We start from the raw sequence: 25,700 nt of genomic DNA on the forward strand, positions 1-25,700 counted from the left end.
TCCAACCTCCTCATTTTACTGATGGAGTGACTGAGCCCCAGAGAGGGCGGGACCGCCCCAGTGTCCTGGTAAGGGGCGAAGCTCCGATCCACGCCCAGGGGTCTTCCCCGCCCCCTCCCCTTATTTCCCTCCACTTGGGAGGCCGCCAGGGGCCTCCCCGCCCCCGCCCCCGGCCAGCCTGAGGTCAGGTCTCCAGAGCAGGGAGGAAAGTCCCGGTTCTCGACTCCAGGTCCCAGCTCAGTCCCAGAGGGGAAGCTCCCTGAGGACCAGGGGGCCGTGTGGGGGAAGGGGGAGGGAGACTTTGAACGCTGGTGCTTCCTGGCCCCCTGCTGCGGCTCCCCATGCTCTGGGTGAGAAAGACCCTCCCCCTCCCCCTTCCCCACCCCTCCCCACCACACAGCCCCGGGCCTTGGCTCAAGGTCCTTCCAGCTGGGTTACAATGAGGACCTGACAGGTGTTTATAAAGTGCATTATCTCAAGCCTTGCAACTGTCCTGGGGGTCTTCTTGGCAGAGGTACTGCCCCCATTTGACAGAGGAGGAAACTGAGGCAGGTAGGTGCCCAGGGTCACCCAGCCAGGAAGTGTCAGGATTTGAATTCAGGAAGTGGAGGCCTCCAGGCCCGAGCTGCTTTTATCCCCAGCGTGTAACTGGGAAATGAAGCGGAGACCCCTAAAGCCACTGGCCCCGGTGGCCCAGATGCTCTCAGAGACGTCCTGGCTCCGGGCCCGGGGCTCTGTCCGCTCCCCGTGGGAGCAGGGCCTCTGGGAGCCTGGGCCCTTGGTGAGAGGAGGAAAAGCTGGGGTGGGGGCAGAGCTGGCCGCGTGGGGGCACAGGGACCCGGCACCCGCCTCTGGATGTCCCAGCCCGAAGCCCCTGCACTGGGCGGCTCGGGAAGCTGCTGGGGGGCCTGGGTGGGGCAAGGGGCCGGGGGCCTCAGGAACGGGGTGTCCTGCCAAGAAGAGCGAGGGGTGGGGGGGCTCCCGGCCAGGGGGGAGTAGGGGGAGCGGCCCTGATGGGGGGACAGGTCACCCCCTCCCCGGGCTTCACACAAGCCCCGCTGGGGGAGGTGAGGGCCTGGCTCCGGACCCAGAGGCCTCCCCGCTCCGCCCTGGGAGGAAGGAACATGGGCCGGCTGAATCACCCGCTGACTCAGAGCTGCCCGGCTCCTGCCCAGCCCCCGTGCTCCGAGCCTCCCGCTGGGGCGGCTGGCATTTCCATCCTGACTCGGGCTCAGCCGCCCCTCCCCTGCCCTCCTGCCGTGACTCACTCTGGAGACACGAAGCCGAGACGCCGGCCAGCGTCAGAGGCCGAAAGCGGCTTGGGGGAGGCTGGGCCCGAGGGAGGCCCCTCTGCCTCCGCCGGCCCCTCCTGCACCTGCCGCCCCCTCTGCCAGAGCCCACTGACGGCCGGCTCAGGCCTCCCTCCACAAGCCCCTCCAGCCACCGATGCCCCGTCCGGGTCAGCCCCCTATCCCTCCGTCCCTGCCCGTGGGGGAGCCTGCGCCCCCTGTCCCTCAGACCGGCCTCCCACGGGTCCCCGCCCGCCCCAGAAACTCCCCTTAATCTGAAACCGCTTTCTCCCTCCTCACTCCGTCCACATTCCGGCCTTCCAGAGACCTGGGTCTTTCCCAATGACTCGCCTTCCTTCGCCACCCTTTCCTGTACAGGCCGGGCCTTCTTCCATCCCTCCCGACTCCCTGGGGCAGCAGGGGTGGGGAGACTCCCGGCTCCCACACTCACTTTCTCTCCCTTCCTTCCCTCTTCCTTTTCCTCTCTGTCTCTGTCCCAATCTTTGTCTCCTACACTTTCTCTGTTTCTGTCTCTGTCTCTGTTTCTCTCATTGCCTCTCTCTGCTTCTTTGTGTCTCTCTCTGTGTCTTTGTCTCTCGGGTATTTTATCATTCTCTCTCATCCTCTGTGCCTGTCTCTCTGTCTGTTTCTTCCGCTCTGTCTCTTTGTCTGTCTCTGTCTCTCAGTCTTTTGTCTCTCTCACACTCTCTGTTTTTCTCTCATTCTCTTTCTGTCTCTCACGTTCTGTCTCATGCACTTTCTCTCTCACTCTGTTTCTCTTTCTGTCTCTGTCTCTCATTCACTGTCTCTTTGTTTCTTTGTCTCTCACATATTTTCTCTCTCACCGTCTCTCTCTGTCTTTATCTCTGTCTCTCTCCTCCTTCGAGGTTCATACTAAGCAAGTGAATCAGCCAAACGTTGGTGATTTGGTGGCCATTACTTGGAGACCCCCCCTGCGCCCCCCAAGTTTTCCACTTCATCCTCCCTGAGTTCACTCGCGGGCTCACGGTCCTCCTCACCCCTGTCCTCATAATCCGGGGACTTCATCAGCCACATTGCCATCCTTCACAGAGGAAGGGTGATACCCGAGAGGAAGCTCCAAGAGGGATGGGGAAGAGAAGGTGTTTCTGTAAGGGCCTGGCAGCAGAACCACAGCTGGGAGGGAAAGCCTGGCCCAGGCCTGTCTCCAAAATGGCGGCCCAGGAGGAACTCAGCTTGAGAGAATGGGCTGCTCCTGTGGGACGTCCGCCTCCTCCCCAGGCACTGCTGGGAATTCCAGGGTAAGAAGGCCGTCGAGTCACAGAAGCGATCACAAGTAGACTCGCGTGGAGGCCATTTATGGTGAGCTCTCGCCTTCCCTCCTCGTCACGTCACATCACTCAGACCCATCCCCCCGCGATCCCTTCCTTCATCACTATTTTACACGAAGACGTGGCCCTGTCCTTGTTGAGGCAAATCCCCCTGTACCCGCCCTTGACCCGAGCCATTCCCACTTTCCCCGGCAGAGCCCTGCCATTATCGTCCCCCAGTCTCTACTAAACAGCAGTATGACTTTGGCTAAGTCACCTAACTTGTCTCCCTCAGTTTTCTCAACCATAAAATGGGGATGATAATAGCAGCTACCTTTCTCGCCCCACCCAGAGCTGCGATGGGGATAAAATGAGATATTTGGAAAGTGCTTTATAGAACATTAAGAAATGCTGCCTCATCACCATCCCTGGCCGTTTCCCTGTTGCCCACAGACACACCCTTGTTTCCTCCATTCTTTAAAATAAAACCCAAACGACTTCTCACTTCTTCCTACCGCTCTCAATAGCTATTGTCCGTGTTTCCCCTTTCAAGTTAAAACTCCTTAAGAAAGTCTACAGGGGATGCTTCCACTTCCCCTCCTCCCCAGCTCCCCTAGGCTCTCCGCCATTTTGTTTCCAACCTCATCTCCAAAGTTCCCCACGACCCTCAACGGCCACCTCCTGGCCATCTTGCCCTCGTCACCCTCCTTGGCAGACACCCGAGAAGCATTTATTAAGAGCTTTCCACGTACCAGACTGTGGTAAGCCCTGAGCATATACCTCAGAGAGCTCACCTTCTGACGGGGGAGACGACCTGCCAACAATGATGTGCATACGAGATATAATTATAACGATAGCTAACATTTATATAGCATTTATTATGTGCCAGGTGCTGTGCTAATAAGCCCTTTACAATTATTACCTCATTTGATTCCCAGGGTGTAGGTGCCATTATTATTCCCATTTTACAGATGGGGAAACTGAGGCAAGCAGAGATTTCCGCGACCGGCCCAGGGTCACACAGTAAGTGTCTAGGGCCCAATTTGAAGTCAGCGCATCCTGCCTCCAGTCCTGGGGCTCTGTTCCAGATGGAGGGATTGGAAGGTATTCTCAGGGGAAGGCACTAAAGTGTGTTTATGGTATACAGGAAAGGGTTAAGGGGAGCTGGGAAGGGCCTCTTTCAGAGTGGAGTCCTGAAGGAAGCCAGGAGATAGGAGCAAGGAAGAAGAACATTCTGGGGATGGGAGACGGCCAAAGGAAAAGAAAGAACTGGGGCCTCGAGTGGGCCCGGGACTGACCTACTGGCGAGTAGACTGCTGGTCACCTTCTTCCTCCGAAACACGTTCTTCTCTTCAGGCTTTTGTGGTACACCTTCCTCCTGGTTTTCTTCCTCCCTCAATGGCTCCTTCTTAGCTTCCTTCGCCGATTCATTAGTCCCGCCAAGACCATTCACCACGAGTGGCCCGCAGGGCTCCTTCTGGCTTCTCTTCCCTTTTGGTTCCACAGGATCCCACTGGTGATTTCCGCAGTTGCCATGATTTCAAGGACATCTCTGCTGGCCACATATCTGTCCCTGCCCTCTCTCTTGAGCACCAGTTACCTAACTCCAGCTGCCTCTTGGGCTCTGGAAGCGAACACTCGCTGTCCTTCCCCCAAACTGTCTTCTCTCTTCTGAACTTCCCTACCACTGCAGAGGGGGCCGCCATCTTCCCAGGCTATCTTGCTGTCATCCTCTCCTCACTCTCCCCCATCCCATAGAGACAATCCATTGCCAAATGGGAATTCTGCATTCAATAGCTCGGGCACGCCTCCCTGGCCACTCAGGCCCTCATTGCCACTTATCCAGATTGTTGCATTAGCCTTTGAATGGTCTCTTGGTCTTGACTCTTTCCCCTTTGGTCCCTCTCTCCCAATCCCAGGTCTCTTTCCCCTTTGGTCCCTCTCTTCTAGGCCCAGGTCTCTTCCTTGATCCCTCCTGCCCTTAGTTAACAAAGTGATTTTTCTAAAGGATGGACCTGTCCATGGTACCCTCTTGCTCAGTAAATTCCACTGGCTTACTGTTAGCTCCAGTAGCAATTAGAAAGTTCCTGTTTGGAACTTAAAGCTCCCAAGAGCAAAGTGATAGAGTACTGGGCCCAGAGTCAGGAATATTCATATTCCTGAGCTTAGATCCCTCCTCGGACACTTACTATATAATCCTGAGCAAGTCACTTCACCCTGGATGCCTCAGTTTCCTCATCCGTAAAATGACCTGGAGAAGGAAATGGCCAAGAATACTCCATTTGATCCCCACCATATATTGGAAGGTAGATATTATTATTATTCTCATTTTACAAATGAGGAAACTGAGGTTCAGGGATTTGCCCAGAGGCAGGGTTGCGACTGATGCCGGTTCTAGCGTTGTCGGCTGGGTCCTTTCACCCACCAAGGAATGATGGGATCCTTTTTAAGGTCTGCGTGGAGAAGGCCGAGGCTCAGAATAAGCCGAGACCGGCCAAGAGTGCAAAGCAAACAAAGCTACCTGCATTTCGGGGTTCAGTAGAGAAGTGAGGATGCCAGAGAAGGTGCTGGGCTGGGGGTGCTGCTGGCTGCTGGCACAGAGAGCCCCTCTGCTTCCGTCTTATTTCTGTTTTCTCTGAAAAATAATCTCCAGAGTGAGCAGATAGGTCGAGAGTTAAAGCCCAAGATAAGTCAGGAGACAATCGGGGTACTTGGCTATCCCCAGTGAGTTCAAATCAGGATCCCGTTTCAAGCACCCCACAATTTTGTAAATGTCCCAGCACTTTAAGGGGTTTTGCTGAAGGACTAGACTGGCTGTGATGCTAAAAGTTATGGAATTTTATTGGATTTTTTTTTTTTTTTTTTTGCTGAGACAATTGGGGTTAAGTGACTTGCCCAGGGTCACACAGCTAAGTATTGGATGAATTTTTAACTCACACAGGGAAGGCTTAAGGTTTTGGGGAGCACAGAGGCAACAATGGAGGGAAGTGACGGCAGCCTCTGTCTCCCATCTCTACCCTTCTTCCCACTAAGCCAACATCTCTATCTTAGGCAGGGAAGGCCAGAGAAGGAACAACCAGGGCGTTGGCTATGACAAATTCAGGCTGTGTCATGGTTCTATGAGAGAGAGACCGAGCTCTGATTTTCTGCATCAGGTTAGAATCAAGAATTCTTTATCTTCCAATGGATACGGTCCATTATTCCCTCCATGCATCAAGGCTACCCATCCAACTGAGTCTCTGAGGGATTCCCAGGAATCCATGTTCCTGGAACAGGGGTGGGGTCTTGCTATATAGAACACACACAGAAAGACAGACAAAGAGAGAGACACACAGAGACAGTCACAGAGATAGACAGAGACACAAAGAGAAAAAAAAGAGTTCAATTTCAATAAAGATATTAGAAGTTTTATATAAAGATATATTATAAAACCAAAAACATCACTAAAACTTAGGGGAAAGATAACAGATGATGTAAGACTAACTCTATTCCTTTGATGACTGATTGGTAAGTCAAAGAATAATTTATGTGTAATTTGCCTAGATTTTAAGAAAACATTTAGCAAAGTTCTTTATTCTGTGGACAAGATGGAATCGTGTCAGCTGGATGTTAATACGGGTAGGTGAGATATAACAGGTTGAATGGTAAGACCCCCCCAAATACTTATTATTCCATTTTATTCTCCCTTCCTCTTTCTCTCAGTGCATCCCTCTTTCTTGCCCCCTAATTTTACTTTTTAAAAATTAGTCCATCAGTCTTGATTCTTCTCAACAATGGCAATTCCACTAGACTTGGGTTGGAAAATGCCGTCCACATCCAGAGAGAAAAGTATGGAGAGTGAATGTAGATTGAGGCATGGAATTTTCACCTTTTGGGGATTTGCTTGTTTGTTTTTTTCTTTCTCTCAGTTTTTTCCCTTTTGGTCTGGTTTTTCTTGCACAACATGACAAATATGGAAATGTTTGAAAGAATTGCTCATGTTTGACCCATATTGGATTGCTTACTGTCTTGGGATGGGGGAAGGGAAGAAGAAAAATTTGGAACACAAGATCATAAGAAATGAATGTTGAAAGCTATCTTTGTATGTTTTTAAAAGGATAAAATACTATTGAAAATTTAAAAAAAAATCCTACCAGTCAACTCATACCTGTGCTCTCTGTCTATATATACACCTTCTAACTGAAATTGATAAAGTTGCGATTGCTTAATTGATATTGATATTAATAGAATTCTTAGGAGTTACAAGTATCTTGTAAATGTATAAGTACGGAATATATATATATATGTAGAAATATAAAAAGTTTAATCTTATTGAATCCCTTATTATTTATCTTTTCTGTTTATGCTTCTCTTGGGTCTTATATTTGAAAGTCAGATTTTCTATTCAACTCTGGTCTTTTCATGAAAGATTCTCGAAAGTCTTTTATTTCATTAAATATACATTTCGAAATCCCTTAAAGTATTACATCTAGATAGTGATTCTTTTGCTAGGTAGTTGATTCTTTATTGTAATCCTAGTTCCCTTGTGTAGAGGGCTGAAACTCCAAAAAGCTTGAATCAGATAACCAAGCACTTGTGGCTAATTACCTATTCGATGTGAGATAATGACTCTATTAGCATATATTTGGATAATGGCTCTCCTCATCATTGGTCCTTGCTGAATGCTTGTTCTTAAGATAATCGTATAGGCAAGGATTGGAGGGGGGAGAAGGGGAGGCCAGAGTTACTTGGTGGCAGGATGAGGAGGAAAGAGGTTGGTGACTCCGGACTCCAAAATCCAGCATAGGTTTTTGGCAAGCCTCGTGGGAACTTGCCTGCCTCCTTCACTTCTCCCCCTAAAGACCAAGGACTTTCATTTATCCTGATTCTGGTTGACTCTGAAGCCCTCCAGGGAGTTAGCTTGTACTCTACACCCTTGCCCTCTGGAATATCATATTCTAAGTCCTCTGATCCTTTAATGTGGAAGCTGCTAAATCTTGTGTTATTCCAACTATGGCTTTATATATTTGAATTGTTTGTTTCTGGATACTTGCATTTTTTTTCCCTTGACCTGGGAACTTTGGAATTTGGCTATAATATCCCTGGGAGTTTTCATTTTGGGATTCCTTTCAGGAGGTGATCAGTGGATTCTTTATCTATTCTACCTCTGGTTCTAGGATTTCTGAGAAGTTTTCCTTGATTATTTTTTGAAATATAGCCATGATCTTCTTTGATCATGGCTCTCAGGTAATCCAATAACTCCTAAATTATCTCTCTGTGATGTTTTCTAAATCAGTTGTTTTCCAATCACATAGTTCACTTTTTCTTTGCTTTTGTTCATTCTTTTTAATTTTGTTGTTTCTTGAAGTCTCAGGGATTCATTAGTTTTCACTTGCTTGATTCTAATTTTTAAGGAATGATTTTTTTCAGTGAGCTTGGCCACTTAACCGATTCTGCCTTTTAAATTCTTCTCTTCAGTTTGGCCAATTCTATTTTTTTTCCCCCTGAGGCAATTGCCCAGGATGACAGCTAGCAGGGTTAAGTATATGAGGCCAGATTTGAACTCAGGTCCTCCTGACTTCAGGGCTGGTGCTCTATCCACTGAGCCACCTACCTGCTCCGTAGGAATATTCTTAAGTGCAGAGTAAGATATTAACTTTTGGGGTTTTCATTGTCAGCTTGTTTCTCCCACTGGGCTTGTGATCTACTAAAGGCCACCAGCTCATTTTCACGGGAGTTGTTGTAGAGCCATATTTCCTCCATCTTGTGCTTGGAAGGCTGATATTCTAAACTGAAGATCTGGGTCTGAATCTGTATCTTCTAGATCCTCTGATTTTTGGTCTTGGATTCTGGGGTTCAAGAGGATCAAGAGCTTTCAGGGATCAGAAACTCGAGAGTATGAAATCCAAACTCCTCATTTTACAGAGGTGCTAAATGATGTCCAAGGAGGAAAAGGACTTGTGCAAAATCAAGTCAGTGACAGAGGATGAAGCCATCTTGGTAACATTGGGCGAGTCTGTCCAGGGTCGCCATGTCTGAGTTAGGATCTCTGTAAATGCGGACCACAGGGGCTTCTGAGGTCACTGAGCTCCAATATCCCCTGTTCTCAGGCCCCTCCCAGCCCTGACACCCCTGTTCTCAGGTCCCTCCCAGCCCTGACGACCCTGTTCCAAGTCCCCTCCCAACCCCAACACCCCCTGTTCTCAGGCCTCTCCCAGCTCTAACACCCCCTGTTCTCAGGCCCCTCCCATCCAACACCCCAGTTCTCAGGCCTCTCCCAGCCCTGCCATTCCTAATTTTATGTTCCAAGGTTCTCTATAATTCTGTAATTAAAATCTGGGGACTGTCCTCCTTTCTTTAACTAGAGAGGTTCATTCTCTTAGACAATGTCTCTATAAAGCCGGCGCCTGCTTTAGGACTTCTTGGATAGAACCACTGGCGATCCTAGACAATGACAGAAGATGGGTAGAGCCCACTGACCATGGGCACTAGCATCCAGAGCTCCTTGAGGCTTCCACCTGGACCGTGAACGGAAGCGCTCCATTCCCTGTTCGGAGCTAGGCCATCAGCAGGTACTTTAGTCCATCGCATGGCAGTGTGACCACCCTTCTGCTCCTGAGCATCATGTTCACTTTTAAATGGCTTATTACTTCATTTGTAGAATCTCACAAAATCACGGCCTAAAAGTGACAGGGTGTAGCAGGGGACCTGGTGGAGCCTCAGTTGATCCAATTACAAGTCTGATAAGTTCTGGTACCTTTTGGTTGTATGACCCTGGGCAAATCAGTTCCCAATTTAGAAGCTCAGCTTTTTCCTTTGAGAAGTCAGGCTAACCTTCAGAGTTGTTCTGAGAAAAGTCCTTTTCTTAAAATGATAAAATGCCAAGTCAGGTGAGTTGCTTTCATAGGAGCCGGAAAACACTTGGTGATGGCGAACTCAGATGGGGAGAAAATGACATCTTCCTTTTCAGTAATGTCGGACTGGAACTTAGCATTTCCTCCAGTTATTTAAATGCACTATTCCGAGGAGGGGCCCACAGACCCCAGCAAAATGGCAGAGATCTTTAATCAAAACATTTTAGATGTCTGTTCCTGTTGGGCTCCGCTACCATTAGCTGTGTGACGCTAGAGAAGTCATTTGCCTTCCTCCTGGACTAACCTACTTCTTATTCAATTGTATTTCTGTTTAAATAAGGCAGTGAAAGACTCTGAATTTAGGCCAGGGCTGAGTTAGGGTCTGCACAAGTTGTGAGCCATAGGTAAAAAGGCAGAGCCCTCTCACTGAGAAAGTTCCCTAAAACTACCCCTCAGAGGACCAGCTTTGCAAACCCACCTGCCTCTCTGATGTGGAGGTGAGCTTTCCTTTGTTTACACAAGCCCAGTCCATGTTCTTTTTGGCCTGGACCTGTGCCTTCATTGGTACCTGGAGCTCCTGAGAACTCGACCACTGCCGATTGGCACCTATCTCCTAAGAGACCTTGGTGTGGGGAACAGAGTGCCCAGCTCACAGGATTCCTGTGCCACAGACAGGATTCAAACTCAAAGCTGCTTGATTTTAAAGGTCAGCTCTTGGGGCACCTAGGTGGCACAGTGAATAGAGCAGCTCTGAAGTCAGGAGAATTCCTAGCTGTGTGATCCTGGGCAAGTCACTTAGACTCAATTGTGTCAGGGGGGAAAAAAAGTCAGTTCTTTATGCACGTCTTTTACAAGATGTCAACTGTTTTCTTTTTCTGAGCAATCCCTTATAGTGCTGGTGACCAGTGTCTCTAGTAGGAAATACTAGTGTAGAGTTTTGTTCCCAATAACTTTTGTCATGCAAGAACTCTGTGCATTGAGGAAGTACAGTGAAAAGAGATTGGAATTGGTATCCAAGGTTGTGGGTTCAAATCCTGGCTGCCACTAACTAGTTCTATACCTTTTGCCAAGTCATTTAAACTTTTTTCTAAACTTTCTAAATCAACACTTTCACTTAAAAGTTTTCCTATATGTAAAATGGAAGTGTTTGGCCCAGAAAGCAGCTTTTAATTCTAGAGATTCAATTATAGGTAAAGCCCATAATTCCACAGTCAGGATGAGGTTTGAACTCAGGACTTCTTGCCTTCCAGCCTAGATGTCATGGTACAATGCTCAAACCACTTAAGTATATATATTAAAAATCTTCCCAATTTGCCCTAGGGGCTATCCTAAGGTTGAACAAAGGCAGGGTCTCTTTATGAACTATAAAGCACTCCAGAAGTGTAAAGGATTGCCGTTGTACCAAACCGAAAGAAGGCCTATGGTGGGCTGAGTTTTCCCTAAGCCCATCCTCTGGGCTCTCTTAGACCTTTCCTGGAAGCCCTAGCGTGAAATCTGGCAGACGGCTATAATTCAGGTCTGGGGCTGTCCGAAGTGAAGGGCCAGAATGAAGTTCAGGCCCTTCAACGTTGGCCCTTTAGAAGGGAGTTTAGTGGGAGGATCAGAATTCAACAAGAAGGAAAAAGAAGCAATTTAAAAATTTTACAAGTTTTATTAAGGATCCTTTGTTGTAAAAGATTTTTGTAGTCAATTTAAAAAAATGGGCTCCAGGGAACCCTGTTACTAACCTAACCCATTTAGGACATAATCAGACATCATCCCGCTTGAAGCATTACACTGGGGGGAGGGGAGAGAAAGCTAGACAGCCTGGCTCACCCTACCTACAGTGTGCTGCTTACTGGTTTCCCTGTGACTTCATTAGGCACTGATACAAGCTGTTCATCCCAAGGGAAGAAAGCCAGAGCCCCCAAGTCCCAGCCAACCTCCCTACCCAGCATCACGATGGCCAAGGCAGGGCTTGGGTGAACTTTGGGAGGGCGGGAAGGAATGGGGCATCCCTGTGTGTGCATGATTCTCTGGCTGCCTGAGGCAATCCTGTCTCTAAGGGAAGGAGAGAGATCAGCTGGCTCAGCTCAGGGCAGAGAGATACGTTCCCTTTCAGTCACTGGTCAACCTCGGAACCTTCAAAGGGTTGGGTCCTGTCAGCTCACAAGACTGGACTAACCAGAAACGAACTGGACCGGGAGGCAAAAGGGAGGGAAGGGGAGGGAGGCCATAACCTGGCCCTCGGGGGGGATAGCAGATCCAGTCACTAACCAGGCCTGGGTTTTCCCAACCCGCCAGCCGGTCCTAAGCCTTTCCGGATCACCTCCCGGAGGCCAGCTATCCGCTTCTTCCTCTGCCGAGCCAATGTGTGGAGCCTACCCTCCCCTGCTCACCCACCCTCCCTGACTAGCCCCAGGGAATTGGGCACAGACGGGGAGGTTCTCGATCACTAAGTTCTTGATAATTTTTGTAGTGACTGAGTTTTATTCTTTATAGATGCTGATTCAAGGTTAAAGCCCCAGGAGAGCTCACTCCTTGACCTCACATTGTCATCTGCTTTTCTGTATCGATCAAAGTATAATACTCGAGCTGAAGAGTTTATTTTCAAGTTCAGACCGTGGTCTAGAGTGAATGACAGCTCTGCACCCTTCACCCTGAATAGCAGAAAGCTAATTACCATCACAGCGGGATCATCACTCTGACCTCCTTCTCATAAACATCCGGGATCACGCCAAAGGGAGAGTTCACCATCCGAACTGTGTTTTTGCCATAGAGTTTGAATTCGTAGTGAATGAGCTGTTCCCAGAAGCCGTTATTGGGCCGAATGATGGGTCGGCAGGACTTGGTCCAGGTGTGAGCGTCCAGCAGGGACATCGAGTGGTACTTCATGAGGTAGGCCAGGCAGAGGGCTGCTGACCTGCTGACTCCGGCCGCACAGTGCAACAGCGTACGGCCCTGCTGCATTTCCACCGTGTGGATCTTGTCGGCGATTGGGTCGAAGAAGTCGTACAGGCGGGAGAGCGGGGTATCGGCCACAGGCACTTGGACATACTGAATGTCGGCGTAGAAAGTATTCACCACCTCCACGGACACGTTAATGACGGTGGTGATTTGGTTGCTGGACAGTATGACCTTGTTATTAGCGGCCAAGCCATTGCCAAGGTACAGGCTGCTGGTTATCTGGGACAGGCCACAGACTGCAGGCTGCCTGAAGAGAATGGGGATAGTGTTCAAAGATGTATTCATTAAGGCAAACTTTATAAACCAGCGGCGACGGGGGGCTGCATCTTCCTGCTACTCTCTGTCTAAAGAAAACTGAGGAGAGAAAGGAGATGTTAAAAGTCAAGTCTGACCACCCTGTGGGCTCCTGGGCCGGCCCCCCGGCCAGCGGCGCTGCAAATGGGGTGCGCACAGAGAAGCGCGTGTGCCGGACACACTCGCACCCAGCCCCAGACCTCTCGGCCTCTGGTCACATGGCTTCCCCCCAGACCTTCCCTGCTTGCTGGGCTGGGCTGGGTTGCTCCTGCTGCCGGCCAGAACATCTGGCTGAGGAGGGAACGGGTGGTTTTTATGGCTGTGTCAGGAGGCTGGGGCGGGGGAAACTTGGGTCTCTTCCCAGTAGGGAGACCTCAGCATCCACTTTTTGAGACCTTTGGTGCTCTCATTAACAAGGATCTGTAAATGGTGAGATACAACTCTTTGTTCTTTGTCCTCAGAAGCTGGAAAAATTCAGAGAGAGAAAGATGCCCTCGGGGGCTCAGGATCACTCTGTTCTGAGAACATCTCCTCCTCAGAGCTGGCAGCCACTCCAGAGCTGTCTCATCCAATCACAATCTGAAGGAGGATCTCTACACTATTCCAGCAAGTTGTCTTTCAGGCTCTGCTTGAAGCCTTCTGTTGACAGGGGACCCCCACACCTCTGGAGGTGGCCCCTTCTCCTTGCGGACAGCTTTCACAGCTAGTGAGTTTTTCAGATAAAGCCTTAAGTTGTTTTTTGGCAACGGCTGGCTCCTGTAGGCAGAACTCAGAGCAATCCTTTCACACAAGAGCCCTTCAAATACTTGGAAATGGTTCTCCCGGTTCCCCTCCCCTCCCCCATCTAAATCCTCAATTCTCCCATGTTCCACCACTTAACCCTCATATATCCCTTCTTGGTCTAGGGCTCCTCCTCTGATTATTATTGGATTATCAGTGTTTTTCTGAAAATGAAGAGAATACCAGGTCTAGAGTCAGGAAGACCCGAGTGACATTCTGGGCAGCCGACTGGCCTTTTGCCTCTTTCCTTATCTGTAAAATAATAATAGCACCTACCTCCCAGGGTTGTTGTGAGGATCAAAGATCAGAGTTTGTAAAGCTCTCAGCACAATGCCTGCCACATGGGCACTTAGTGCCAGCTTTTATTAGCTCCCATCATGGTGGCCTCTCTGTGGTCTGCCCTGGAGGCCCTTGCTCCTCTCCTCTGTGTTAGAAGCCTTTATGGCTCAGCTCTCTCAGCTCAGGGGCTATTTCCCATAAAGAGCCTGTGGGGCTCCTTGGCTCTGATCACGTTATCTTGCAGAATTTCATCCATTTCCATGTTATGTTTCTCCAAAGAAATCAGGCTTCTGGAAGCCGAGACTTACTTGTATTTTAGTGACTGTATCCTCAGGAATGCCTCATGCAAAGCTTAACATTTGTTAGATGGAAATGAGTCGGTTGCCCTTCTCTAGACGAACCTCAGTATGTCTCAGATGCAGTTCTCCTAATGGAGGCTCATCAAGGCAGAGCATGGACAGTCCGAGTGGTTTATGGGATCTGATACCAGAAAGGGCCTTCGTCTAATCCAGGGGTCCTCAAACTACGGGCCGCGGGCCAGATGCAGCTGCCGAGAACGTTTATCCCCCTCACCCAGGGCTATGAAGTTTCTTTATTTAAAGGCCCACAAAACAAAGTGTTTGTTTTTACTCTAGTCCGGCCCTCCAACAGTCTGAGGGACAGTGAACTGTCCCCCCCCCATTTAAAAAGTTTGAGGACCCCTGGTCTAATCTGATGACCCAAGGTTCTCCCCCACCCCTTCCATTGTCAAGCAGCACAGCCAGGATAGGAACCAGCTCTTCAATTTCCTGCCAGAAGTGGACATGATCAGGAGCATGTTTACTTTCCTTCAAATACTCTGTACCAGCAAACTGGACTACCAATTGGACCCACAGTGGTCTGAGCTGCCTATTTTTCCTCATCCTCGAGGTCTTCAGGAGGGGCTGAATGACCATTGTTTTCCCATCTGGATTGTCCTTGATGCCCACTGAGGTTCCTTAATTGTAAAATCAAACAGGTCCAAAGTCGTGCAACTGCTGAGCGTCCTTAGAGTGGGGATCTGAACTCAGATCTTCTTGCCCAGCATGCTCGCTGCCACTACCTGCCTGAAAGGGAGACGATGCCGGTACCTAGCCCTCATGAAATGTTTTATAAACTTTAACATGTGATTATTAAGACACTGTGACAGGACCTTCCAGATCATCTTGTCCAGCCTCATTCATTTCATTTTCTTCTATTTGTTACCATCGGTGTTTAGTCTTAGCCAAGAGGCTGAGCAGTGAAACAGTTTTTTTTTTTTGACATCCCTCCCTGTTGCTCCTCAGCAGCCCATCTCTCGTCACAAAGAATAAAGACAAAAAAAGCGATTTTGCCAAACCAGTGACTCTCTTGGCAGTGCCTGAACCTGCACAAGATGGAGGTGCATTTCCTCAACTTTTCTCTGAGGTCAAGCTTGGTCATCATAATTCCGCAATTTGATTTCCATGGTTCTTTCCAGACATTTCAGGCCCCTGGACCTGTGGAAAGGCTGTGGATAAACTATGGATTGATAACACGAAGAAATCGTGGGCAGGAGACATTTCTTTCTTACCCAGGGCCAACCCTGCTGTTTCTAGGCAGAGCGCTCGGAAAGCACGGAGTTATTAACTACCTATTAATACTTGACCATTTCCAGAAAACTCAGAATCCCCTCCTGGAACGGTAGCTCCCTCCTCCTGTCATAGGCCATCCTTGGTCTCCTTTCTGTTAGCCATGTGCTACCTCACGGAGGTTTTGTCAGACAAATCTGGCCCACTGGACCTCAAGGAGGGGAGCTTTCTCTGTGACAATGAAATGTTTTTCAATCTTCTTCCTCCCTGTGGGTAACCATGTCTGCTCAGGGAAGCCACTGAGCAGAGCTCACCTTCCCTCCAGGATTAGTCACTGGCTACACCGCTGTTCAGATTCTTACTTGATCTACATCGGCTCACAGAAATCTTCACTTCCTTCAGTGTTTCTCGAAATTTGTCTTTTTCTTATGGCATATTAATAGAACATTCATGTGCTCCATACAATTTGTTTAAAAATTTCCCCAATGCCGGTTAGCTTTGCATCCAGTTCTTGGCACAAAGCACGTTTTGTACATCAGGTATGAGAAGTTTTTTTCTCTTTGTTCTTTTTCCTTTACACATACTGTGAGGGATGAACATGTTGACAATTTAAAAAAATAATAATTCCAAATTGCTTTCTAGAAATGGTGGTTCAAACTCTCTTGTTTTAAGGGAAATAAAGCCTAGGGAGATGCTCAAGATCACCTGCCTCAGCAGCAACGGGGCTTGGATCAGGCCTTCTCTGATGGCCTTTCAGATACCCAGATCGAAAGAACCAAACGGGGGCTGCGGTGGTCAAGGAAGCTTCCCCGATTGTCGAGATTGAGGACACCAGTTTATAAGGACTCCGACCTGGCTTTCTGGGTGTGGGTGACTGATCCTAACGCCTCTCTGACCGGGCGTAAATCTCACTTGGCCAGGCTGTCGGTGGACAACCCAGAGTCACCAGGAGGCCACCCTGCACCTGAAGGAAATGCCCTATATGGCCACCCTGACAAATGGTTCTCCAATGCTGCCTTCTAGGGAGGGGAAACCGACTCCTCTCTGGGGCGACTCTTGCTCGGAGGAAGGGCTTCCTGCCCTCATCTTCCAGCTCTTTCTCCTCATTGGTCTGCCCTTGGCAGACAAGCAGAACGCACCCAATCCTTCTTCCACATGACTGCATTTGGGTCCTTGGAAAGAGCTCTCAGGTCTTCCCCTTCTCTTCTCCAAATTAAACGCCCCCATTACTGCAAGCAATCCTTACCTAGCAAGAGTGGGAGGCCTTTCGCCATGCTGGCTGCCTCCTCGGGATGGCTCCGGACGGTTCCCAGAATTGTTCATGAGAATGTGGTCTGACCAGGGCACAGGAGAACAGGGATAGTGATTAGCGAACGGGTCCTTCAGCACCACACAAGCCGAGTCACTAGAGCTGTAACAACCCAAGGGAGCAGTCCCACTCTCAAAGAGGTTATGTTCTATCACTTCCCAGGTCCTCCCTGACTTTAAGCCAGGTTACGAAGCCAAAAATCCCATTACCATTTTCTGGCCCCCATAATCTGCCTCAAGGAGCTTGTGGTCCACTAAAAACCCCAGATCTTTTTCAGATGGATGGCTCTTTGGCCATATATCTCTTTCATCTTACACTAGGGACAAGTTGATGGTTTGAACCCAGAGGGAAGCCTGCACAATAATCCTCCCTGAATTGATGTTATTAGAAGTTGGCTTTAGGCGCTGGCCTGTGAAGATCTTCCCCAGTCTCTCCCTACACAAACTCCACTGTGTGTAGAGGCCAGATGGTCCCCTTAAAGTGCTGATTTCCAGCCACAATGGCTGCTCCAAAAGCTACAATGGATCCGGTTCATCTACAGCATTGAACTCAAGACTCCTCTGTGGGGCTTGCAGAGGTCGGAACCTTGTTCCGTTATGGCTCAAACCCCTCTCCTTGGGGGATGAAGGATGGTTAATGGAAGCGGGTGGCCAGACCAGGGGCCGGAGGCTGGGCAGAGGGTGATGGGCGCAGCATGGGCCCCGGGCTGGGAGCACAAGGGCTCGACACCGCCTCCCACCGTCTGCTTCCCTCAGGACAGATGACCGCGCACAGCCGGCCCTGCACAGAATTCTGCTCCAAGGTCGCTGCTCACCCCCCCTACAACTCATGCTGTCCCGGGGGGCCAGGCCAGTAAGCCGGAGGATCTCGTGGGGGGGGAGCACACGGGTGGGCGGGGGAGCACACGCGGGAAACCCCCACACGGACCTACCTCTGGGCGTTTCTGGCAGCGTTCCAGACCAAGACGATCCTAGGTGGCCAGGTCAGGTAGCAGAATCTCGGTGCTCGTGTCTGCGGGGAAGAAGGGATGACCCCCAAGAGCACGGAGGCCCATTAGTACGGTCCTTCCCAAGGGGAAACTGAGGCAGGGAGGGGAGCGGCTCGGCTAGGGGCCTAGGCAAGGCTAGACTGAAAGGGGGAGGACTGGAACCCCCCCAGCCCCGGCCCCCCTCTTCTCTCGAAGGGCCCGCCCCCCATGGCTTTGTCCCTGCTGCATTCTCTCCCTCTAGCCCGAGGTAACCCGAAACTTTTTGACCCCCAGCTCCCTCCCCAATCCTCTGCCAGTGATCCCTGGGCGGGCATCTGCATTCATTCGCCTGGTGTCCCTGATGCCTCCTGTTTTCCCATTTTCTTGGGGGACCCCCAATAAGGGGGCGGGGTGGGGCAGAGTTTCCTTCTTCGGACATTGACACACAGTGGGAGCATAATAAATGGGGGCTGCACCCCAACTTTAAATATGGGCCTTTTCTCCCTGCACCAACTGCCTCTCGATGCATAGACGGGAAAACTGAGGCCTGAGGAGATGCAAGATTCCAGGGATGGGTTTCTTTAGCCTGGGCACCTGGATTCCAAGAGAAAGGTTCCGCCTTCGCGAGGCGGCTTTCAGTTCCTTTCTGGGAATTACGGTAAGAGCTTGAGGCGAAAGGGTTGATGGGATTAAAAGTGCCTGTGGGAGGGGCGGCGGCCGCGGAGAAAGGGCCGAAGGGACCTACGGGAAGGGAAGGGAGGGGAGGGCAAGGTTGGGGGAGGGCAGAAAGGGAGGGGTGAGGGGGTAGGACAGAGCAGGGGGCGGGGCGAAGGGGCCGACGAGTAGGGCGTAGAGGGTGGGGTGGGGAGGGGAGAGTACGACAGAGCAGGGGGCGGGGCGAAGGGACCGATGGAAAGGGCGGAGAGGGAGGGGTGGACAAAGCAGGGGGCGGGGCGAAGGAGCCGATGGCTCGGGAGGAGGGCGGGGCAGGAGCTCTGGTTCCGGCCTCGCCAACCAAGCCTCAGACTCACCCAGTTCTCAGCGTCCTCGATCCCGCCGTCGCTGCTGCCGCCGCCGCCGCCGCCGTCTTTGTGATGAAGCTTCCGCTTGCCGCCCGCTCACCGCGCCGCCTCTGCTGCCGCCGCTTCACACACTGCTCCCGCACCTCCCTCCATCCTGCCCTCCCGTCCCTGCTCGTTTCCTAGGCAACGAGCCGCGTCCGCCCTACGGCGTCCGCACGGGGACAATCCAGCCTCGCACGCATGCGCCCCCACCCCGTGAGAATCGGGGCCCGTTTCCCGGGCAACGGACGCTTCGGGGACGGAGGAGCTTAGCTTTCTGGACTTCAGTCTTCTAACCCCGGGCGCCCCGCGCGTCTCCAAGGCCACGCGAGAGACCGAAGGATCTCCGGTCAGCTTGGGCTCCATTCAACTGCCCTCCTAGCCCGCTGCAGCCTCTGGGGAAGAGTCCCCTGCTTAGCCTGGCCATAGCCACGCCCTCGCCCGCTGAGTCCCCCTGCTTCTGAACCAGCCCATGGAGCTGCGTCGGCCCGAGTCAACCGGGGAGCCCGTGGTGGTGTTCCTGCAGCCCAAAACCTCCCAGACTCCCGTGCTCTTCAGGTGCTGACCGGCCCACTTCCAATCCGCACCCCAAGGACCCCCGACCTTCGACTCCGCACCCTTGGGACTCAACAACTCCTAGCCCGAGGACTCGAGTACCCCACTTTCAATTGACCGCCCCCCCATACCTTTGATCCAGTACCTCCAGGCACTACATACAGCCTCCTCCTCCCTCACCCGGCTCATAGACCCTCAGGCCCAGGAGCCGGCACAAATGGAGGGCTTCTAACCTAGCCATGCTGAACTTAGGTCCTGCCCTGCTTTGTAAGCCCTGGACTCAGGCAGGACCCTAGTCTCTCCCACCCCCACCCCCACTCCCACCCCCTTCCTTAATGATTCCTTTCATATTTCTCAGGCAGTTTGGTCAGAGCTCATCTGATCCCCTCCATTATTCCCTTGCCCTTTCACCCCCACTTCCACTCTAACAAAGGCCTTACCCTTTGCAATCTTCACTGTCCCCAACCCATTTCAACTCTGATCTCTGATTTTTCCTTAAAGCCTTCTGAATCTGCCTTCCATTTAGAACTGCTTCCCTCGGCCCTTCTCCTAGGCTTCCCCCAAAGAACACCCACCCAAGGCTCTCTCAAAATCCTAGCATTCCCTCCCCCCAAAACACCCTCTACCTCCACCTCCCACAGCCTGATTCTTAGGCCCCTGGGACTCCCACCTCCAAAGAGAATTATGGGTTCAGCTCCCTTTGTCAGGTTCTGAGGCCTTTGCCAGGGGCATCCTTGACCTGTATTGCCCTTTCCTCTCTAGCTTGATGAATGCCAGTGAGGTGGCTGTGAAAAAATTTTTACCCAAGAGTCACTTATCCAGAGTGATTATTCGAGACAACCTCAGTGCCCAGCGAGTCTATGAACTGGAGGTAATGTAGTGAGGAGGCTTGCCATAGGGGACAGTGGGCCACAGTTTCCCCTTCCTGGCCCCTCTCCCCTTCTTCTTGCCAGCCCCTTGGAGGGGCTGTTGGGGTGGATGGGCAGTGGGAGTTAGGGGATTGGGTCCAGAATCCCGGCTCAGGCCTAGCCTTATTTGTGCGTCACCTCTCCAAAATGGGAGCTTCTGTAATGATTGCCAAGGAGGTATTTAAAAGTCGGGGAGTCAGTGGTCCAACCCAGCCAAAAGCTGGGAAAGAGCAAGGGGAGGTCAAGGGCCCATGTGTGCTATCCCTTTCTAGTTCCTTCTTTCTCTCTGTGTGTCTCTCTTTTAAAAAATAAATTTAAAAAAAGAGTGGGCAAAATAGTAGGAAGTGATTGCCTGGCTCAGCCCTTCTTTGACGTTTGGGTAGGCAGGAAAATTCGATCGATTTTCCCTCTCTGTACAAAGGACACAAGTGGCTCCTACCTGCTGCTGGGGAGGGAAGGGGAAGAGGCATCCAGGTGGTCCTGAGCCCACTCCCTCAAACTCTCTGCAAGTAACCAGTTTGTCCCCAAAGTGCCACCATACTGAATATGAAATTTTCTGTCCTGATCCTGCTCACTATAGGGCACACGCTCCGCTCTGTCCTAGGGTTTCCAGCTTCCTGTTCCAGGGATGCTGCTCTCTCCAAAGTGACCAGTAATCTCTTTTTGCCCAGTCCAGTGGCATTTTCTCAGGCCAATTTCTCCTTGACCTCTCACTTCCTTGCAGCCTTTGATGCGGCTGATTGCTCTCTCCTCTCTAGCTTTTCTCTCTCCATCTGACCACTCCTCACTCAATCTTTGCTGCACTGTGGGCCTCCCTGAGGGCTCTGCCGCTTTTCACTTGCTGACTTCAGATCCCATAGTTTGAATGATCATCTCTCAGCTGATGCCTCGGACCTCCTTATCTAAGTCTCCTCCTCCACCTCCAGGCTCTCTGCCTTTTAGACTGGCCATCTTGATCATCGTGATGTGTCCAAAGTGGAAGTCCTCCTCTCTCCTCCAAACCCTCTCTTCCTAATTTCCATAACACTATGAAGGCATGATACTAGTTGCCCATGTTCCCAACCCGGGTGTCCTCCTTGATTCCGTGTTCTTCCCCCCCACCATAGTCCAATCTAAAAACAGATCCCACTTAAACAATGTGTTTCTCCTCTCTGACATGACCATCCCCTGATATAGGCCCTCGCTGCCCACACCTGAGCCAGGGGTCGGCCTCTTGTGGGTCTGCCTGCTTCGAGGATCCCCTCTCCAGGGCACCCCCTCCTTAGCCGCTAAGTCACTCTGCCCTGCCCGTGTCAGCAAACTCTGCACGTGGCTCCCTGTCACCTCGAGGAGCGGATACCAAGCCCTCTTCCTGGCTCCCAGAGGCCCTGCATAACATCTGCACTCGGGGCATCTTCACTAGCTGACCCCCTCCTCTTCTCAACGCCAAAGTAACAGCTCCCACTCCCACTCGATCTCAGGACATTCTGTTAATTAGCCCACCCTTATCTCTTATGTACACCCCCTGTTGGACTCTGACTTCCCAGAGGGGGCGGCTGGAACATAACGGGGACTTCATCCACGGGGACTGACTGTCTTTTCCCAGATCATCTATACTTAGAAATTTTTTTGGTTCTCAGTTTTCAGTTTCAGATGTGTCCCTCCCCCTTCACTCCCCACTGAGCTATCCTTTGTACCAAAAAACAAAACGGGGAAAAGGGAAGTTCGGCCAGATACATCAACATAGCGGATACACATCCCTAGGTCCCCCTTAGGTCATTCCTGTGGCCACTTTTCCATGCACCAGTGCCCACAAGTTGAGGATCTCCTATAGCAGGAGACCTGGGAATGTTCTAGGAGAATAAGAAATGGCAGAGAAGACCTGGGAAGGGCCTGGCCAAAGAAGTCCCCTGAGCAAGGAAGAGGGTTCCAGGCATGAGGGAGGAGTTGACGCGAGTGTCTGGGAATAAGAACTCAACTGGCCTGAAATTGGGGAGCACATGGCAGGGTAGCAGAAAGTACTTTAGAGTCAGGAATACTGGACTCAGGCCCTAAGCCTGCCACTTAGTTGGGGGACCCTGGAAAAAGCACAACTTCTCTGTGCCTCAGTTTCCTCCTCTATCAGATAGAGGTTGGACCAGATGGCCTCTAGTATCCATCTCAACTCCTTCTGGGACTTTAGAAGTGGGAGTAATATGAAATAAGGCCAGAAAAGTAGCCAGATTACAGAGGGCCTTGAAGGCCAGACTAAGGAGTTTGTATTTCACCTTGGGGCCACTGAAGGTATTTGAACAGAGGAATGGTGCGTTCAGATCTGTGCTTGGGGAAGGTTATTTTGGCAGTGATTTGGAGGTGATAAGGACCTGATTAGAGAGAAGGCAATGAGTTCAAGAAATGCTCTGGAGATAGAAGTCACAAGACGTAGCACTGGACCGGAAGCGGGGGTGTCTCAGGCTTCTGGGAGGCAGGAGGGGAAATGGCTGGCTGGGGCTAGAAGGTGGGGATGAGTCTGGTTGTGGACGTCCTGGCGGGAAGACTCGGGCAAACTAGAAGACGATTCAGGAAAGCAATGGTGGCAGAGAGAGGCCTGAGAGTCACTTCTTTAGAGGTGATGACTGAACCCCGCCATTAACCCCTGGAGTCCCCAAGGAAGAGAGGATGTTTCTAGCCATTCAGCTGGCTGAGGTTCTAGCCAGATCCCAGGGGAAAGGTGCCTGCTTCTCCTCCCAAGAGCTGGCTTTGTCACAGGCCTCTGTCACGGCTGTAGAACTTGGCGGTGTCTGAGGCAGGCTGGGAATCCCAGTCTTTGTGTCTCCGTCCACCATGCCCTGCTTCTGTCTGCTAGACTTAGACGTGTTTTTTGTTCTCAGTTTTTAGTTTCAGATGTGTTCAGATATGGCACAGGTGCATATGTTGTATCAGAACAAGCCCCGAGCTTGAGAGGGTGTTTTGTTTTTCCTGAGTCAGTTGGGGTTAATTTTCCCAGGGTCACACAGCTAGGAAGTGTCAAGCTTCTGAGGCTGAATCCGAACTCGGCTCTTCTGACTCCGGGGCCAGTGCCCTATCTGCCGCACTCCCAGCTGCCCTGAGCCCTGAATTTGAAAGACATGACTGTTGCCAATCTAACCCGCCTCTTGGGACCTTTGATTTCTGCCATCGTAAACCCTTCGCAGTGGGTCATCTTCTCTCAGTCCAGTGAGCGCCTCAGTTTACCAGAGGGTGCGATCTCTTGCCCGGACAGCAGAGGTGAAGTTCATTTTGGCACAGGGGATGATCTGGAGGCAGGAGTAGGAGTGCCAGCTCTGGCTACCCGGAGGCCCCCTGTCCTTGGCTTGGCAGTGCAGCTCACCTGGAGGCCGAGTTCTGGGAGAGGCACAGGCCGCTGCAGGCCAGGGGCTCCATCAAGCTCAGGGTTTCCAATCCTGCTTGGCCTTTGCGCCTCACAGCTTTTCTGTGGACCTTTCCATATTCTCTCTTTGCTGTGACAGGAAGATCACTTTAGATTTCGCCAGGCACATGAGAAACAAAATAGATGTTCCCCCAACGTGGCCATGTCAGACACGCCTGTCATGCCCTGATGGGAATCCCTGCTCTAGGCAAAGAAAGTTGATGGACTGTTGTAGTAGAAGACCCTCCCTCCCCATTAGTGGGGATATTTGAGTTGTCATGGGTGCTTCAGGTAGGTCTGGGGCCTAGAAAGGGCTATTTGTGAGGGTGAGGGAGATGCCCAGTTGAGGGCGCATGGGGGAGGGAGTGAAGGGGCTCCCTTTTCTTCCCCTGACCTCCCCACTGTTTTCTCTAAGACGAGAGCAGCTGACAAAACCAAGAAGAAAATGGCCCACCTCTATGACCACCTGAAGAAGAAGTTCCTGACGGACCAGCTGAGGAAGCTGAACCGCTGGCGTCGGGAAGCACTGCCCATTCAGAGATACTTGGACAGCATCCACAAGCACCACAATGAGCTCCAGGTCCAGCCTAAGAAGAAAAAGGAGATTCTGAAAAGCGCCAAGATCAAGAAAAGCATGCTCAATACCTCCTAACCAGCACAGAAGGGTCCTAGTCTTGGGGAGGGGATGAGGAGGAGCTGGGCTTCAGCCTCGCAGACCCTCCTGGAGAATGCTTAACTAAACTTTCCTTTGGTTCTCTCTCTCTGTGGCATCATATCTGTGGGCTTCCAAATTTAGAGGGGGGGAGGAGGCAGGCATCGGGACAGGCTCTAGTTGGCCGCTCCCTTGCCCATGTGATTTGAGGTAACCTCAGGTGGCTCCTTTGTAAAATGAAGCTCTTCCATGCTAAATTCTGAAACCCCGAGTATAATTCTTTAGGTGAGGTGGGGGAGGCGGAGCGAGAAGACGTGGGACGGAGTAGAATCCTCCTCACCACATCTGCAACGATAAGCTCGTCTCCCTAGACTGCTTTACAAAGCCCCGTCCCCCTCACCTGGATGGTGAAGATGAACCACTTTGTAGATGGGGAAACTGAGATTCAGTGGCCCGCCCACAGCCAGGATTGGCAAATTGTGAAAAGACCTGAACCGAGATAGTCTGATTCCAAGTTCAGTTCTCACTCTAGAAGCCGACTGTCATCCTAAAATTCTAAGAGACTTGAGACATTATCTAGCCAGACCTTCTCATTAGGTAGATGAGGAAAATGAGATCCAGTGTAGGAGGTGACTTGTTCAATTTCTAATATCAAAATGATGTCCGGGCTGGGATTAGAACTCGGGCCCCTGCCCAAGAAGCAGAATTCAAATGCACTCGATTGTAGAAATGCATGCAGAACTCCCTACTTTATAGAAGCCACAGAATCCAATCCTCTCACTTTACAGGTTAGGGAACTGAGGCCCCAGGGAATTGCAATTTGCTCAGGACAGCCCAGGAAGTGTCTGTAGCAGGATTCAAACAGGTCAGTGTTCTACTCACTGTTCCAAGGATAAATTCCCATAAAGAATTGGGTGAGGGAGTCCATGGCTTCAAGGAACTTAGAATGAGGGAGATCACATCCAAATAATCAGGTACGGTGGATTTCAGGTCCACTCGAAACAACTCTCCTGAGTTTGTCTTGCGACACTTGCTTTTTGGACACCCAAAAGGTGTTCAACCACAATCCACCTTTCCTGTTATTGTCTGAACTGCCATCTTCCCAGTTACTCAGACTCTCCACTTCAGTGTTGGCCTGACTCTCCAGCACTCACTCTCTAATAGCAAATGTGTTTCTATTTTCACGCCATCTCTTCAAACCTATCCTCTGACGTTGCCATTACAGGTTCTAGCTCTCATTTCCTCAGCCCTGAACTTTCCCTAAAGCAACCCAGTTGCACTTTATGTCTTAAATCTCTCCCAAATTAAAACCTTCTCTCAGCTGCCAATGGGATTTCCCAATAGCTGTCTAAACAACCCCCCCGCCCCCAGCCCAAAGTTATGGAAATGAAAGCCAGTCTGTGGGTAATGGTACGATACTGAGTCACAGAAACTCAAGTGGCCAGATGAAATTGGCAAATGGTCAAAGCAATATTTCTAAAACAATTTTCATAATCAATGATCAGAATCTTTGAACCCTTGATTATGATCCCTATTGGGATATATGAGGTTGAAAAGGGGCTAAACCAATCCAAGCACAAAAGAGATTGCAGGCACTATCTCT

At 50.9% G+C, this 25,700-nt stretch overlaps 2 protein-coding genes across 6 annotated transcripts; one reads left to right on the forward strand and one right to left on the reverse strand.

The window, feature by feature from the left end:
* Positions 1 to 11,042: 11,042 nt before the first annotated feature.
* On the reverse strand, positions 11,043 to 18,684 carry DUSP18 (dual specificity phosphatase 18). 5 transcript variants are annotated; one of them, XM_051973128.1, is made up of 4 exons: positions 18,586 to 18,684; positions 17,519 to 17,598; positions 16,525 to 16,612; positions 11,043 to 12,604 (listed from the first exon to the last, which is right to left on the reverse strand). In XM_051973128.1, exons 3-4 carry the CDS (start codon positions 16,599 to 16,601, stop codon positions 12,076 to 12,078), a joined length of 606 nt encoding a protein of 201 aa, XP_051829088.1. In that variant the 5' UTR covers positions 16,602 to 16,612; positions 17,519 to 17,598; positions 18,586 to 18,684; the 3' UTR covers positions 11,043 to 12,075. The 5 variants fall into 5 exon arrangements, with proteins under 5 accessions (XP_051829088.1, XP_051829092.1, XP_051829089.1 ...); XM_051973132.1 differs by having other exon boundaries at positions 11,043 to 12,711; XM_051973129.1 differs by lacking the exon at positions 18,586 to 18,684 and adding an exon at positions 18,149 to 18,166.
* A 397-nt stretch (positions 18,685 to 19,081) lies between these two features.
* Positions 19,082 to 24,206, forward strand: C1H5orf52 (chromosome 1 C5orf52 homolog). The gene is made up of 3 exons (XM_051973134.1): positions 19,082 to 19,173; positions 19,933 to 20,041; positions 23,861 to 24,206. The coding sequence occupies exons 1-3, from the start codon at positions 19,088 to 19,090 to the stop codon at positions 24,095 to 24,097; spliced, it is 432 nt and encodes a 143-aa protein (XP_051829094.1). The 5' UTR covers positions 19,082 to 19,087; the 3' UTR covers positions 24,098 to 24,206.
* Positions 24,207 to 25,700: the final 1,494 nt, after the last annotated feature.

This window comes from Antechinus flavipes, chromosome 1 (genome assembly GCF_016432865.1).
Source record: "Antechinus flavipes isolate AdamAnt ecotype Samford, QLD, Australia chromosome 1, AdamAnt_v2, whole genome shotgun sequence".
Taxonomy (NCBI): Eukaryota; Metazoa; Chordata; class Mammalia; order Dasyuromorphia; family Dasyuridae; genus Antechinus; species Antechinus flavipes.